General features: G+C 40.0%; 1 protein-coding gene across 4 annotated transcripts in view; it reads left to right on the top strand.

The window, feature by feature from the left end:
- ARHGAP10 (Rho GTPase activating protein 10) overlaps nt 1-16,143 on the top strand; it is a 245,553-nt gene that overhangs the window by 131,116 nt on the left and 98,294 nt on the right. For all 4 annotated transcript variants that reach the window (XM_074338460.1, XM_074338458.1, XM_074338459.1 and 1 more), the window contains 3 exons: nt 320-401; nt 2,627-2,672; nt 4,833-4,898. In XM_074338460.1, the coding sequence (XP_074194561.1) occupies nt 320-401; nt 2,627-2,672; nt 4,833-4,898 (194 nt within the window). The remainder of the gene's footprint in view (nt 1-319; nt 402-2,626; nt 2,673-4,832; nt 4,899-16,143) is intronic.

Genomic DNA, 16,143 nt, shown 5'->3' with positions numbered 1-16,143 from the left:
TCAAATTCATAGACTCAGAAAGAAGTGTGAGTCTATGGGGGGAAAGGGGCTGGGGAAAGGGGAATGGGGAGTTGTTTAATGGGTACAGAGGTTTAGTTTTACAGCATGAGTTCTGGAGATTAGTTGCTGCATAAGGTACTCAACACTGCTGAACTGTTCAGTTAAAATGGTTAAGATGGTAAATTTTATGGTGTATATTTTATCACAATTAGGATTAAAATAAACAACTTAATCACCGCCATGAAACATTAGGAAGTAGAAAAGGAGGTTTGTTCTTTGCAGCCGCGGGGTAACCTGATCTGTTACTGCTGTCTTTCAGGCCTGGTGTTTCCTTGACCATGCAGGCGTTTTCAGAGGAGGAAAGGAAGCAGTGGTTGGAAGCTCTGGGTGGAAAAGAAGCTGTAAGAATAATCAATGGTTGAGTTTTATTTCAAATCCTTTAGAGTTGACTTGTGTTCATTTTTACGTTATTTTTATTTTATAGTACTTGGAAAAAGTTCCCTGTTGAAACTGGTGTTTGAATTCACCTTGGAAGCGTTCAGTATTCTAGTAATTTGACTTGCGGCAGCCGCAGTGCACAGAAGACCGGTGTATCATTAGTTTTTATTTTTGATTTTTCTTGACTTCGCCACTCTGATTTGCTCTGCTTGAGGAAGTCATCTAAATTCTCCATTTCCCCTTTCCTACCTGACAGTACGTTGGGTGATGAACGCAGTAAAGGCTTGCAATTCATTTTGATCTCAGTGGAGATGGAATAGTAAATATGAGGCGTGCAGACTGTACGATAAGTGACTGCTGTAATTATGTTGCTTGATTTAGCAATTCATGGTTTAACCTAATGCATTACTGAATGCAATATTCTGCAGCCTTAGTGAATGGGCCTCTGTCTTCACATGGGTTTGAGGAATACATTAAAGGGAGGGATATAGGTCACAGGAATTCAGTCTGTTTGCCACTTTATCCAAACACTACTTTCATTTCAGTGGAGTGGTGGCCTTTGGGAGTTGAGAATTGGCGAGATCATGTATTGAATTGGGGACTTAGTGAGGACAATTATAGAAAATGCCATAGAACCAATGGAAATAAACCGCTTAAAGTATTATGATTCTGAATAAATTGCCATTGCAGGTACCAGGGGGGCTTATCTGGAAAGCATTTGCCATTCAAACAAGGTTTGAAAAAAGGAATGGGCATGGTTTGCAAAATGGAAGAGGGGTCATCTACAGTAAAAAGAGAGGTGTCAGAATGGAGCTTATGCACTGGACAGTGTTATCTAATGCTAATGGGAGCTCCTTGGTGAGCGTGTAGAAAGTAGGGACAAAGAGGCGGGCAGCAGAGTGTGTCGCCATCTCCTTGTGGTACTTGAAAAATGAAAACTCAAATGATATATTTTCAAAGTAGATCCCATACAGGAGAATGTATCACCCTTGTGGGGAAAAAGTACTGATCAGATTTCTGTATATTTTATTATATTTATCTGCGTTTAGCCCTATAGTTTTACTGCTGTCTGTTTATTCTTAATTTGTCCTTGAAATTGAGCTGTGAGTCAAGAGTACTTAGAGCATTAATAGTTACCGTGAAGGCCAAACAGGTTATTCTAAGCTTCTACTACAGACAATTCACTGACTAGGACGTATCTCCCCGGAGATGCAAGAAGTGCTTTGGAAAGTGAATTTGCATAGCGAAAAGATCACTTGAGAAATAAGTCTGTTGCCAGAGGTAGTATAACCTTGAACACATATGTAACCTCTTCTTAAGAGTAAAGAGCCAAGTATTAATTCGAGGTAAATAGATAAGGCAAGTCTGCACGAAGAAACTACAGTCATGCACTGCATGTGCATACCACATACATGACAGTGGTCCTGTGAGATTATAACGGAGCTGAAAAATTCCTATCGCCTATCGTAGCCTTTGTAACGTATTACGAATTTGTGGAGATGCTGGTGTAAACAAACCTACTACACTGCCAGTTGTATTACAGTATAGCACTTACAATTACTGTGGTAAGCTATACCATCTAGGTTTGTGTCAGTGCAGTCTGATGTTTGCACAAGGACAATACCACCTACCGATGCATTTCTCAGAACATATCCGCCTTGTTACGGGGCGCGTAACTGTATTCAGCTATTTATTTACATGGGGACGGTTACGGTACTATGTAGTTTTTGCAGGTGCTATATATGCCTTGCAAATAATGGGGAAGTGCTAGAATTCTTAGTGTAGCCTGGAATTATCACCTAGCTATTTCAGGTGTAGTTAGTTAAATAACAGGCAGGACTCATCTCTTCCTTAATTAAGTAAATGCCAAATTTCAGAAATAATGGTGAGAAGATGAGTTTCATTTTATTGATTAGAAGACAACAGTTTGTCATTCCTAGTTGTAAGGCTGAGCATTTCAAATTCACATCAACTTTGAATAAATTCCTTAAGAATCAGTCCCCTTCATCTTGTTTTTGCTGCTTTGGCATACCTCAGTGAGAGACAAATAGAGTACCGTTACATTTGAGTACATGATGGTAATTTACAAATAGCAGTGTATTTTTTGCATGGTCCTAGGTATGCCTATTAGAATCATTTTTATTGATTTATTAAAAATATTGTTTGCCCATTTTTTCTCTCTAACTAGGTATTCCATAGTTTTAATAGAGCCATCATCCCAAGACCAGAAGGAAGTAAGTGCTAATTTTTAAAAAGACTGTTTGCCTGTGTTCTTTGACTGTCATTGTTTTCATGACTGATGTCAAACTGTTGCTGGGTGCTCACTCCCTGTACCCTCTCCAGATATTAAATGTATTCTGTCTTATCCACTGGGGACCTTTTCAAATTTTCCTGGACTACCGTAACCCTCATTGACTTTTTCCCATACCTGAGCTTATAAAAAAAGTCTTCCTCTACAATTCCTTTCTCTACAAAAAACAAAATACCTTCTCTGCAATTCACTTTGATATTTATTCTTACAGCCGTACATGAACACGTAAGAATTTCAGTTGTGCAGCTTTGAACTTCCAAAGTTGTAAGTGCCTGTGGGTAGGAGCTGTTTGTCAGGTTCCCAGTTGCAATCCCCCCATCCACAATCTGGATGTCCTTTATCCTTAAAGTCTCTGAGTGTGGCTATATAAATTGTATATCATACCTTAGAAAGTAACAAACGAAATGGCCAAACATAGTCAGATATTCAAGGACAGTGATCTTTACGTGCATCGTATGCACTAGAGGGAAATGAAGTCCCACGTAGCTCCGTTCTCTGTATTGTTATTGAGGTCAACCAAGACTACCGTGTTGTTCCGAAAATAAGACCTAGCTGAACCATCAGCTCTAATGCACCTTTTGGAGCAAAAATTAATGTAAGACCCGGTCTTATTTTACTGTAAGACCGGGTCTTATATGATATAATATGATATGATATAGTATAATACCGGGCCTTATACTATTTTTTGTTTCAAAAGACTCATTAGAGTTGATTGTCCGGCTAGGTCTTATTTCCGGGGAAACATGGTATGATCAGATTTGCTGGATTCTTTACAAATTTACTTTTGATATCTTTGGAGAAGTTAAGACTTCATTTTATCACATGTCCACAGTTTGGAAACATGTTATATAACACGTGATTTCAAAATTATCGTGATGTGTAACATTTGAGCCAATGCAGGAATAAAAGACATCTCTTCTAGCCTCGCAGTGGAAATTGACAGTGTGCCAAGGAAGGTTGTAAATATACTGGAACAGCTTCTTCTTTCTGCCTCTCCTTCCTCTTTCCCCTTTCCTTCCTGTCTTTCCCCTCCTCTTCCTCCCTCTCTCCCACCCTTTCTCCCTTCCTTTTCCTTTCCCCTTTCTCTTGCTTTCTCCGTCTCTCTTTCCTTTCTTATTTTTTATAGAGAAATGGAAACATGCCTCTTTTTTTATTTTGAAAAAGTAGTTTTGCCAGGCAGAAAGAAACACTTGCATTTTATAAAATGTTATGAATAGTGGATCCTGAAACAGTAAACGACTACCCAATTTCGCTCATTAAAATTCTCTTCAAGCTTAGTGTCAAACCTGCAAAGTTTATATTCATGGAGTGTTCACGCTATCCCTGCTGAGAGCCCAGAGTTTGTATAACTGTTGCCTAATTTACATACAGAGTAAAGTATTTGCTTTCCCTGATTTCATTTTGAAACAAGAAATTGTCTTTTATTAGGCTGCTCAAATATGCCAGCCTAATCATAGTCAAGTGTCTATAATTATATAAAATTATATTTTCAAAATTTTTTTCTGCTACATGAATCATGTTTTAAATTCATTATGAAAATAATAAAATATTAAATGCTTAGAACATGATATAAAATATGAAATTCTTTTTGAAGCTCATGACCCAAATAATATTTTTATAAAGGGTCTCTTAAATTTTTTCCCTAGGTTAAAAAAAAAGTTTGTCTTGTTTCTCCAACTGTCAAGTAATTTTAAACCTTCACTCATGCATAATTTTTGAAAAACTGACCTGTTGTTGGAATTTTGGAAAACTGTATCTTAGCTGTTTCTAGATAGCTTCCCCGAGATTTTTATCACTTTCTTTTCTAATGTTTAAAATAAGCTATATTTAATTAATATAAAATTTATTTTAAATTATAAATATGTAATTTATAATTTATTGGTAAGGGATATCCTAATATTCCAGTAAGTGCTCCTCTACATATATGAAATTCTCATTTACAATATTTAAATACACACTATATAACTTTTAGTTTTCTTTTTTAATAGTGAAAAAAAATTGAATTATAGTTTTTTTCCTGTTTTTGTAAGGAAGGGAAATGTAAGTGATTGCGCCCTTAATATTTTATAACTATTTTTTTTAGGTGCACAGTTGGATAAAATGGGATTCACAATTCTCAGAAAATGCATCAGTGCAGTTGAAACACGAGGTAACGTGATTGTCTGAATCATTTCATTCATGAAAAGCTATAGGTATGTAAAATCTAAGAGTCATTTAAAATGCCTATTGCATGGCTAGGTGTTGTAAAGTGAAAACCATTAATTGCAAAATGCACATTCCAGATGTCAAAGTTTCAGTTATTCATTTATTATGACAGGGTGGAATTTTCTTTTTCATTTACATATTTCTCCCTGGCGTTGGAATATGAAGTCAGAGCTGAAATGAGAATCATTAGAAGAATCTGCAGTGTTGGACTGCCAACCTTTTTTTTTTTTTTTTAATTAAAGTTCATTGGGGTGACAATTGCTAGTAAAGTTACATAGATTTCAGGTGTAGTATTCTGTAATACATTATCTATATCTCTAGGTGTTCACACCACCCAGAGTCAGTTCTCTTTCTATAAAGTGATTTATCTTAATCACTATTTTTCCATTGTCTTGGTGGACTCCACTTAAGAAATCAGCTTTATTGATGTATAATATACATATAATAAAGTTCTCTGATTTTAACTGTACAAATTCATCAGCTTTGACAGATGTACATAGTTGTATAGCTGCTACCGCAATCATACATTCCTGTCTCCCCTCAAAATTCCTTTGTGCCTCTTTGCAATCAATCCATATTCTCTCCTTGGCCTTTGGCAAGCATTAAGCTGCTTTTCATCACTATGGTTTTATCATGTGTGCGTTTTTGTTGTTGTTGTTGTTTTTCTTAGCATTTTATATAAATGGAATCATGCAGTATGTAGTATTTTGAGTCTGGCTTCTTTATTTACCATAATGCTTTTGAGATTCATCTTGTTGTGAGTATCCTTAGCTCATTTTGTTTTTATTCCTAGGTAATATTTCATTATATGGACATATTGCAGTTTATCCATTCGCATGTTGATAAATATTTGGGTTGCTTCCATTTTAAAGGAGAGCTAATGTTTTCTCCAATCAAAAGCTCAAAGGCATTTTTTTTATAGTCCCTAAGGAAAAGGGCTCTGGCCCTTTGCAACCATTCCAGCAGACTTTAGAGAAACTAAATATTGAATGCTGCAAACAGGCTTTCCCTGGAGGTTGAATTTTCCTTTGTTTAGAGACCTAGTAAAGTAAGGATAAATTAAATATTTAATTCACTATCATACTTTGTATATCCCAGTCTTACTTTGGATGACTTAGTGAGATGAAGCATTGCATTCTTGTTTTCTGTCAAAATAAGGTCTTTATTATCAAGCCAGGACTGCCACCTGTGAAATTAGAGCGCTAGATAACAGATGGATACGAGCTGCTTTATGATTTGGGAATTGGCCAGTCAATAATACAAACCCAGGCCACAGAAAGTCTTTTTTCCCATACTCTCTTAACAGTGACAATCCAGGCTCTGACAGATTTTCATTCATTTCAGCCTACACTGAAGTTGAGCTGACAAATCTCTTCATTTTCATCGTGCTTCACATTTTCCAAAATTTAGAAAAATACTGTGATTTTCATGTCTATCACTTTCTTATTCATGTTTTTCTTCCCCAAGCTTCTTAAGAAACTTAATTGTATCACTTACAGGTTTATTTTGTTAAATTCTTTCCCAGAGAATGTTTTATATATATTTGCTTCTTCCTGAATAGATAAAAATCTATCTAGAACTCTTTCTGATTAGTATGTGTAGTTTTTTTTGGAGTGTTGTGTGTATCAAATAGACATGTATACTGGAATCTGCATATATTGCGTGCATTTTTATTGTAAATGTATAAATTGTTGGATGATTTTAACAGAACAATGAGTCTACAGATTTTAAGTTATATTTTTCCCATTTAAACATTTTAAAAAGCCTATATTTTTCTTTCCATATCTTTTGTCTTTAGTCTTCCATTACTAAAGCCTTTTGTTTTTAGTGGAGTAATAGACTAAAGATAGAGTTAAAAGAGTCAACTGTCAGATCATATTATTAAAAATGATTAGGCACATTATAGAATCTCTGAGGCTTTTATGCTTAATTTGGAAGTTGCTTCAAGGAATTTGGTTTTAATGATTTAATGATTTTCCTTAAGTCAGCTATCATGTCTCTTGACCTTTTCTGTGCTACAGGTGTTGTTGCCTCATTTTTACATCAGTCAGAATAAAGCTAGTTTATGTTCCTATAACAAGAAACCTACAAGTCTCTGGCTTAAACTGACACGACTTAATTCTTACTCAAGCATTGGTAGGAGGGCCTCGCTCATCCCCGATACCTGGGCTTAAAGGTGCCTGATTGCCTTTGCAGTCCAACCATGTTAACGGTTCCTGGCTGCTTTGCCAGAGGGAAACAGCTCTGCAGGGCTTTAGACCAGGAACTGAATGCTCTGGTTTTCAAGTGAGTGATATTTGCTCATAACTAATTGGTCAGAAATAGCCACATGGTCCCTCTCCATCCTGAGAGTCTTGGTAGCACAATCCTCCCAGGAGCCTGGAAAACTGGTAGAGAGTGGAAATATTTGGTGAATACCATGAATGACTACTGTGTGTTTTGTGGGTCTGGATGCCTGCTGACCAGAAGCATTGAATCAGACCTGATTGAAGAATGAGTTCTAATCACTGTTTTCAGTGTTTTAAACATGACTGTTATTGTCTGAAAACTACCACATCATATGTTTGGGTTAGAGCAGTTAGTGTATTTGGCATTTTTCTTACCTACCTTATTTGTGACATCACTGAAATATTAGACAAATGTCTAAAATTTACTGTAGTCTGCGGCACCCTAAGAAAGATAATGCATTTTTAGTATACTAACATGGCTTTGATAGCGTATATAATACAGATGGCATTGATGTAATATAATACAGTACAATATTAGTTAATATATGTATGTTAATGTATGCGATGTATCTTGGCCAGGGTGGGCCTGTTTAGCAGTTAGTCTACTTTTGAGATGAGAACAAACCCCATTTCACAACAGTGTGAGCATCAAGGAACATACTCTCTCATTTCTATGGAGTCATTTGCTCATGAAGTTAGGGTACGTGTGGGAGTCAGATCAACTGATCTTTCATCCGTTTCCCAAATATTTCTTAATGGATCCAAGCCATCTGACTACCTCTAAACTGTTGTTCGTGTGCAGCAAGCTGAAGGCCTCCTTAACGCAGTCCTTCCCAAACATTGCGGCACACGGCAATCACCTAGGATCTTTAAAAACCACTGCTGTCTGCCTCTCACCCCCTGTCAGTGTGACCTCATTGCTATTGGGTGTGCACTGGGAAGTGAGATTTTTAAATGCTCCCCATATAGGTATTCTAATATGTAGCAAAGTTTGGAAACCTCTGATCCTCGAGTTGCTTATGTATTGGAGAAATGGTGTACACAGTTGTTAGCCCTATGTTTATAGTGTCCTGCTACATGGAGAACCTTTCTGTTAACTTCTTTCAAAATAACCCAACCTAAACCCAAACAAACCAACAACACAGTAGAGTTCTGAAGGAAACCGCACGATGTTCTTTGCTTCCTGCGCCACAGATAAACCATCCCAGTGAAGCCCTAGTTCTCCATTGAAGCCATTCAGGTAACCAGCTACTACTGAGCAGTCACAGGCTGTGCATAGCCTTGCTCTAGGCCGTTGAGGGTGCATATTAAAGGTGGGTTCCGTATAATCCTTGATCCAGTAATTGTAGGCAAAGCATAGAGATCTGTAAGCAATTGAAGTGAGGCTGGTAGTAAAATCTAAGTTTGCAAGGATTAGGAGAATTTGAGTGCATGTGAGGGATTGCAGGCTGGTTGATGTTTGAGGGCTGTGTTTCCTTAGATTTACAGGATAGGGAAGTCGATTTTGGCATTTAGAGAAACCTCGGCAAAAGTGTGGAGGTAGAAAACAAGCCAGACTTGATTGGAAAGGAAGCATGGAGACACGGAGGAGAAGCAGGTACTCAGACATGTGCATTTCCTTGTGAAGGAGCTGGGTAAGAGGCTAGGGGGCCACAGAGTCGCAGGCTTAGAAAGGTAAATAGGATGGTAGCCATGTGTGGGTAACGGGAATTCTGCTCGGCTGCGCTATTCCGTAGGGGAGGGAGCTGATTCAGGACGGTAGATTCTGCCGGGGTCAGGGAGCATGGATATAGGCGAGTGATTTAGCAGATGGAGAGGTGGTCACGTTTAGCGGTTGGTTGGACACAGAGGATCAGAGTTCTGCTATGAGTTTCACCTTTAAGATTTAGTTTGGGAAACCAAATATCTCAGGGAAACTCAGGGGTCCCTGGCAGACCTGATAACGTATATCGGGTCTTCTTGAAAATGCAGATTCCTGGGTTCATTCCAGCTCTGTTGAATCAGAATGGATCAAAGTGGCCAAGTTTCCCTGTGTCAGAAGCCAAGGGCAATTTAAATTTCACACACTTTGCAGGTGAACCAAGGCAAATCTACAAGTGTTCACGTCTTGTTCACTCATCTCACTGTTTCACTTCTGGCCCTGCCTACTTAGTACTATCTCCGTATGACCCCTAGTTTCTGGTGCTCTGTAGCAGTTTGTCCCTTGATGGGAAAAGACGGCATTATTCTCAGACAGTTTCACATGACCTTTCCCCCACTGTTTTGAGCTTGCTGAAAATAAACATTACTGTGTAGCCACCATGACCTGTGGCTCTCATGATGGAGTCTGCTGTTCCGCCTGCATCTCTGGAAGAGCATGATGGGTTCCTTCTTCTCCCGAGCCTCTGAAACACCAGCGACCCAGGGCTTCCTCAAGGATCCCGCACGTAAGCTGAGTTCTGAAGGATGAGGCGTGCACGTCTAGGTGCACGGATGTGGGGTGTCGGAAGGATTTTGGCAGAGGGAAGTGTGGGGGTTGAAGTGTAGCTGTTTGAAAAAATGTGAAGCATCTGGAACCTAACTCATCGTTACTGATGGTTACCAGCGGGGAGGGGTGTGGGGAGGTGGGTGCAAAAGATGGGAAGGGGATTAAGAAGTACAAACTTCCAGTTATAAACTAAGTCATGGGAATGCAGTGTACAGAATAGGGAGTGTCATCAGCAATGCAATAACTGTGTATGGTGACCGATGGTTACGAGAAGAACAGGTGATCTCTTCTTACGCTATTGAAATGTTGAATCACTATGTTGCACACCTGAAAATAATATATGGTATTCCAACTAGAATTTTTCCAAAAGGAGTCATTGGGTAAGAACAGAGGAGGGCGTGAGAAGAGTATTGGAGGAACAGAGGCACTCGGTCACCCTGAAGAAGATGTACCTTTCTGTGGGCTGAGAAGGAGTTGTCAGGTTTAAGCCCCCAAGTACTGCCGTAACACAGACATTTTGGAAAGGTTCTTAATAACCTCTCTGACCCTTAGTTTCTATAAGAAAGTAACCAGGAAGTTCATTCACACTGTCTACTCCCACCCACGTTTGTGAGGATGAAGGAGCCAATTTTTGTACATAGTAGATGTTCATTAAATGTATTTTCTTTATATTCTCTTTCCATCCTTCTCCCAAATTGTTTTAATTGTGAAATGCCCACATTCCTTATTTAACAGTTGTATTGCACGGCATTGCTGTTTATTTCAAATATTTATCTTATTTCTTTATGAATTTGTCAGCATCTTTCTGAATTCTGGGTAACATTTTACACATAGAAAGATGTATCATGTTACATGTGGAAGAGTATTATGGTTTTAGGTCTTGGCGATTAACTAACATCATTTCCTTAAGTAAATAACTCCCTTTCCTAAAAAGGAACCAGCTCCCATGCCCAATACCTTGTCTTTTTCTGGAACTGCATGACACTTCATTTCTCAGGTGCATTCATTGTAAAATGTGCAAAAACAAAGTAAGACTCTTTTGCTTAAAAACTTCTTTTCGCTGCTATTTTTTAAATAGTCATTGGATTTAAAACAAAATTTGTGTGCCACTTTTGTTTATGAAGCTTCCCTTAAAACAACAAATACATATGTGAGTAATTTGAATATTCGCTTTAATTTCTAGAGTATGCATTAAAACGTCAGTCTAGGCAAGCTGTCAGTTATCAGATTCAGCCTTGTAACAAGCTGTGAATTCATGGATTAGAAGTAGGAAGCCACCTCTAAGATGTGACAGTCTTAGAATTGTCGCATGTAAAAGTGAATTTCTCTTTCTTTGAAAAGCAAACTTTTACATTTTTGGAAAATCTTTCTGAAGTTGAGTTGAGGAATTTTCTGCTTCCAGAGCATTTCTGGAATTGTATGGGGCTCCAAGATGGGCCTGAAATAAGAAGATAATCTCGAGTTTCAGTATTAATCTTTGTGGGAAGGAAGATGCCCAAAGTGAACTTGCAATAATATATTTTACCATGACTGTACATTACTCTTAAATTGCTAAGGGCAAATGACGTGCGACATGAAGAAGGTGGAGAACAGCCGTCCCCAGAAAATTCACAGCAAGGGAACTAGCGTTTTTTGCTCGCTGTCTCTTTTTTAATCCTAATGGGTGTGAGATGAATGTGGGTGGACACAGGACAGTCTTCTGTGGGAGGGAGCTGAAGAGTCTTGTGCTGTCGGCAAAAATGCAAATGCAGAACTGAAATACTAAATCCAGGCAAGTCAGGACGGGTGGTTCATTTTCTCAATTAGCAGTCTTGTTTTAAGCACAAATAAGCTTCCAAAGCTATTAGTTTCTAAATGAATGGTTGAGTAAGATTAATAGGGACAAGTGGCTTAACCACCTTGCTACAGAGCAGGCAGGCTCGTAGGTTTGGTGTGTTTGCTTGAAATTCTGGTGCGATGTGGAGCATTTGATGGTAAGGCTCTGGAGGCAGCACAGTGGTGCAAAGCATGAGCTCAAAAGTCAGTCTGGGTTGGAATCTGTTTCACTGCTTATTAACTCCGCCACTGTGTTAGTAACGTAACCTCTCTGTTTCTTGATTTTATCTCGTGTAATAGGGGCTAATGGTACTAGTATCCTTCGTAGGGTTGTTGTGAGAATTAAAAGAGAATGTTTGGGGCATTGGCACATATTGAGTGCTCAGTAAATGTCAGTTGCTTACTTAAGAGAAAAATCTATTAATTGAGGCTAATCCTAGTTAAGTTGTCCCACTATTGATTTAAGACTCTTGGAACACCGAGACACTTGGTATAGTTTTTTTAAAAGAGTAATTTATGGGGCGGCCAGATGGCTCAGTTGGTTAGAGCACGTGCTCTCAACAACAAGGTTGCTGGTTTGACTCCCACAAGGGTTGGGGGGCTGTGCCCCCTGCAACTAAGATTGAACATGGCACCTTGAGCTGAGCTGCCGTGGGGCTGCAAAACGGCATCTGGGCTTGGAGATGAGCTGCACCCTCCACAACTAAGATTGAAAGGATAACAACTTGACTTAGAGCTGATGGGTCCTGGGAAAACGGGACCCAATAAAGTCCTATTCCTTTCCCCAATAAAATATTTTTTAAAAAAGAAAGAGTAATTTACGTAGGGAGATAAATCACTGGGGAGTTCACGCTATCCAGTAATGTTATGTGGCTCTTGCGTAACAAGCAGCCAAATTAACTGGTTTGGCTTCCAGCCTTCTGTTCCGCAGAGTCCTGTGGGCACTTGAGCAATAACATTTCCGGGGCAGTGAAGGAAAGGGAAGAGGCTCAAGAGGAAGACCATGGCTTTTAGATTATCTCAGGCTTTCCAAAAAAAAGAGAAGATTGTCCAGGATTGCTTAACATTGATTTAGTCCCTGATGCCACAGCTGCTCTGAGGTGGAGAGGCAGATGGCAGCAGTGAGTCACCATTAGGGCTTTTCTCATATTCTGATCTCTGTAGAGAAAGGATGAAAGACGTGTTGCAAAAAGCAACAGCCAACTGTTGCCCTGACTTTGAGTCTCTTTACTGATTTACACAGGAGTTTTGCAACTACTTAAGCTTCAGCTGTATGAGGAATGAGTTTGAAAATAAAATATACCTTTATGTAGCTGTCCCCTCCATTCCAGCTTATTTCAATACTTATTCCGGGGCAGGCACGTGTTAAGGGCTATAGTTAACACTTTTTGAGTATTTCCTACAGGAAAGAGACTAGAGCAAAAAATAGAGATATAGTTCTTTTTCTTAAAGATCAGCTTCAGTCTCGTTTCAAGACAGGGACTTCTCTGAGATTTTATTCTACTTTTATGGAAACAAGTTATTCTGCATAGTTTCCTGGAGACTTGTAGGACACACAAGACTCCAGGATCAGAGAGGAAGGATGCTTTGTTCTTGTCAGGAGCCACAGTATTCTGTTTTGTGTCGGTGCCGTGAGCCGAGATTCCCTAGGGTAACAGAGAGAGGGTCAGATGATACTTGTGTGCACAGTGGGTTGTGCTACAGGAGAAAAGAACTCTGGACTTAGGAAACTGGACTCTTTTATCATGGCGGGCAAGCATGTCTGTCCTTTGCTCTAGATGGAATCACTATTTCTATTTTCCCAAACTGCGCGCATACCTGCTCTTTGCTCCAGAGGGAGATACTGGAATAGATGGTGTTCACCCACTTGGGATGTTGGTACAGAGCTGAGTGGGGTGAGTACGAGGTGAGAAGATGCTCTGTGAGCCGCTGAGGCCCGGGTATGGCAGATCCCAGGTGCTGGGTTGCATATTTGCCTCAGTCCTGTAGGCAGTGGTGAGAAACTGCCAGATTTGAGCAGGGGTGTGTTTAGATCTCTCATAGGAAGTAGAGTTGTTGAAAGGGGTGGGTGGGGGAGATGGGAGGCAGGGTGGCTGGTTGGAATTTCAGACATAATCCAGGTAAGAGATGATGGAGGTTTAAATTAGGCCATGGGTAATGGACTGAAGAGATGGATAGGAAGAGATTTACAGAAAAACAGAATCTGGTGACCTATTGGACATAGGAGGTAAGGGAAAGGAAAAGTAAAAACTGACTCTAAGCTTTCCAACCCAGGTAAATGAGGACAAGTTTGACTAAGACAGAGAATGCAAGTGGAACAATAGATTTGGAAGGGCTGCAGTTTGGTTGGTTTTGGATATGCTGAATTCAAGGTGCCTGTGCCATTTCCGTCAGAAGTAGAATGAAGGTAACAGGAAAGATGGTGGCCATCATTTTCAGAAAGGCAAAGTTTTGAGTGTCAGAAAGTCATTCAGATAGATGGTGAGGTAAGAAGATAATGGGGCAAAGGGCTGAATATTTGGGGATCTTTGCATTTAGGAATGAGAGGAAGAAGAATGAAAGAGGTAGGACAGTCAAAGGGGTAGTTGGAGAATCAAGAGGATGTAGTGTAAAGGAAGCCACAAGAAGGGTGATTTCAAGGAGGAGGTCAACTGTATCAGATGCTGTAGAACATTCAGGTAGGAGGGGGACCAAGAAACAATGAATGGCTTCAGTGGTTTGGAAGGCAAGAGGCTAGAGAATAGCCAAGTTGTGTAGGTTGTACTACTTACGTGTTGTTCTCACAAGAACCCTGTGCGACAGTGGAGTTTCTCCGTTTTACGTGAGCAGCTGAAGTGGAGAGAGGCATCACTTGACTTGTGTAAGTCTCAGAGCTACGGAGCACCAGACTACAACTCAAATCTAAGACTGAGTTTTTAATGCTGGTGCTTTTAACTGCAGTGAACATGAGAAGACGGAGACTCTGCAGGCTGATCTTCTGAAGATGTTGGATATGAAGGAAAGAGTAAAGAGCAGACATATTTTTTTTTTTTTTAACAAGCAAAGGTGATTTGAAACTGTAGAGAGTAGGGAAGGGAAAAGGATGGGGGTAAGTATCTCTGAAGTGCTCACCTAGACACGTTCCTTCTCTCCATCTTTCCATGCAAACCCAATCATGGGCCTCTGCAGGTGCACCGTCAGCCCAGGGAGGATTTCCTCCCTTTGCTGGAAATCTCTGCAACACCTTCGGGAAGCCTCTTCATGGCAGGCATAATGTCATTGTGGAATCTGCATCTGACAATATTTTAAATCCTAATATATAGCATTTTATGTTTTCTGAGTATTTCATGTCCTCTATCTCCCAGACCCTACAGAACTCAGTAGGTAGTTGAGCTGATACATCTCACTTATTAGGCTTAAGTGCATTGAGGACTCTGAGGCTTAGAACCATCTGAGGGTAAACCTGCCACACGTCACACGACTAGAAAGCAGCAGAGCGGGGATTCAGATGCTGATCTTCTGACTCTAAGTCAGAATGATCATGTGGAAGCAGAGAGGGAAAGATTCGATTGACAGCACAACCTAGTAGTGGTGCAGGGGAGCTGAATTCTGCCGGATGGCGCAGACGGAGGTCGCGAGGTACTTCTGTCCCCAAGGAAAGAAAGAAGGCCGTATTGAATGAGTCCTCGCTAGTGCCGCTGTTAGATCCTGGGAAGTGAGACACCAGACCTCGGGTGAGTTTGGGACCTCGAGTGTCACGGTGAAAGAGGAAACTCCCTGCTATTCTGTAGCTTTCCTCCAGCCGTGGTCTGGGTAGCCTGCCCACTGACTCGAGTCGTTGTCCAGGAACAGCAGCAAGTCTATGGGATGTCTGGTTCTGAAGCAGAAATTCTTCCTCTTGTATTGGTTAGAAACTGGAATTGAGGTTAGCCACCCAGAGTATTGGGAATATTCTGACCCCAACACAAAGGTAGCAGCTAATAAACCAAACACGCTTTGTATTTGAGACTCGAATCTGAGAACATGAACATTAGAGTCAAGCCTAGATGTGCCTGAAGAGTCCTGAAATGATCAGTACTTCCAAAAATATTGGATAGCATCTGAACTTGGATAATTGCCTCGTGCTTTTTTGATAGTTCTCCCTTAGGCTGAGATGGGAAGCAGTAACGGAAGTGGATGTGATGGCACAGCTGCCCTCGAGGGCCAAGCTGTCGGATTTCAGAGCTCAGTGTCTGGTTGGTTCGGGTGTGGGAAGACCGTGTGAATGAAGCCATAAGCCCTGTGCTCACAGTGCCTGCTGGTGGGGAAGCTGTTCATCACAGTACAGATGTGGATTTGTGGGAAAAGAGTCTGAAGGCCAAGGTGAAAGTGAAAGCAAGATTTGAAAGGAAGGGAAAATGCAGATTAGTTCCTGGCAAATAGTAGCTATCTGTAATGTTTTTCTCTCTGCTGCTCAAATAATTATCATCCAGGGGAGAAATTCCAAATGTTATTGGTGAGCAGGAGTTTTTTTTATTTTCCATGACTCATTCATATTAAATAAACATTGACTCTCTTCCCAACATGTGCTTCATTTTATGAAAGTGGGCTGTAGACTAGGTGCCTTGATTAGGGTGACTTTTATATTTATTGTGCCTAATATTTTGATATTAATTTTGAATTTTATGCTCAGCTAAAGATTTTAATGAGTGCTTGGTATG

Source organism: Rhinolophus sinicus, linkage group LG07, assembly GCF_036562045.2.
Source record: "Rhinolophus sinicus isolate RSC01 linkage group LG07, ASM3656204v1, whole genome shotgun sequence".
Classification (NCBI taxonomy): domain Eukaryota; kingdom Metazoa; phylum Chordata; class Mammalia; order Chiroptera; family Rhinolophidae; genus Rhinolophus; species Rhinolophus sinicus.
This window is presented reverse-complemented; position numbering and strand designations above follow the sequence as displayed.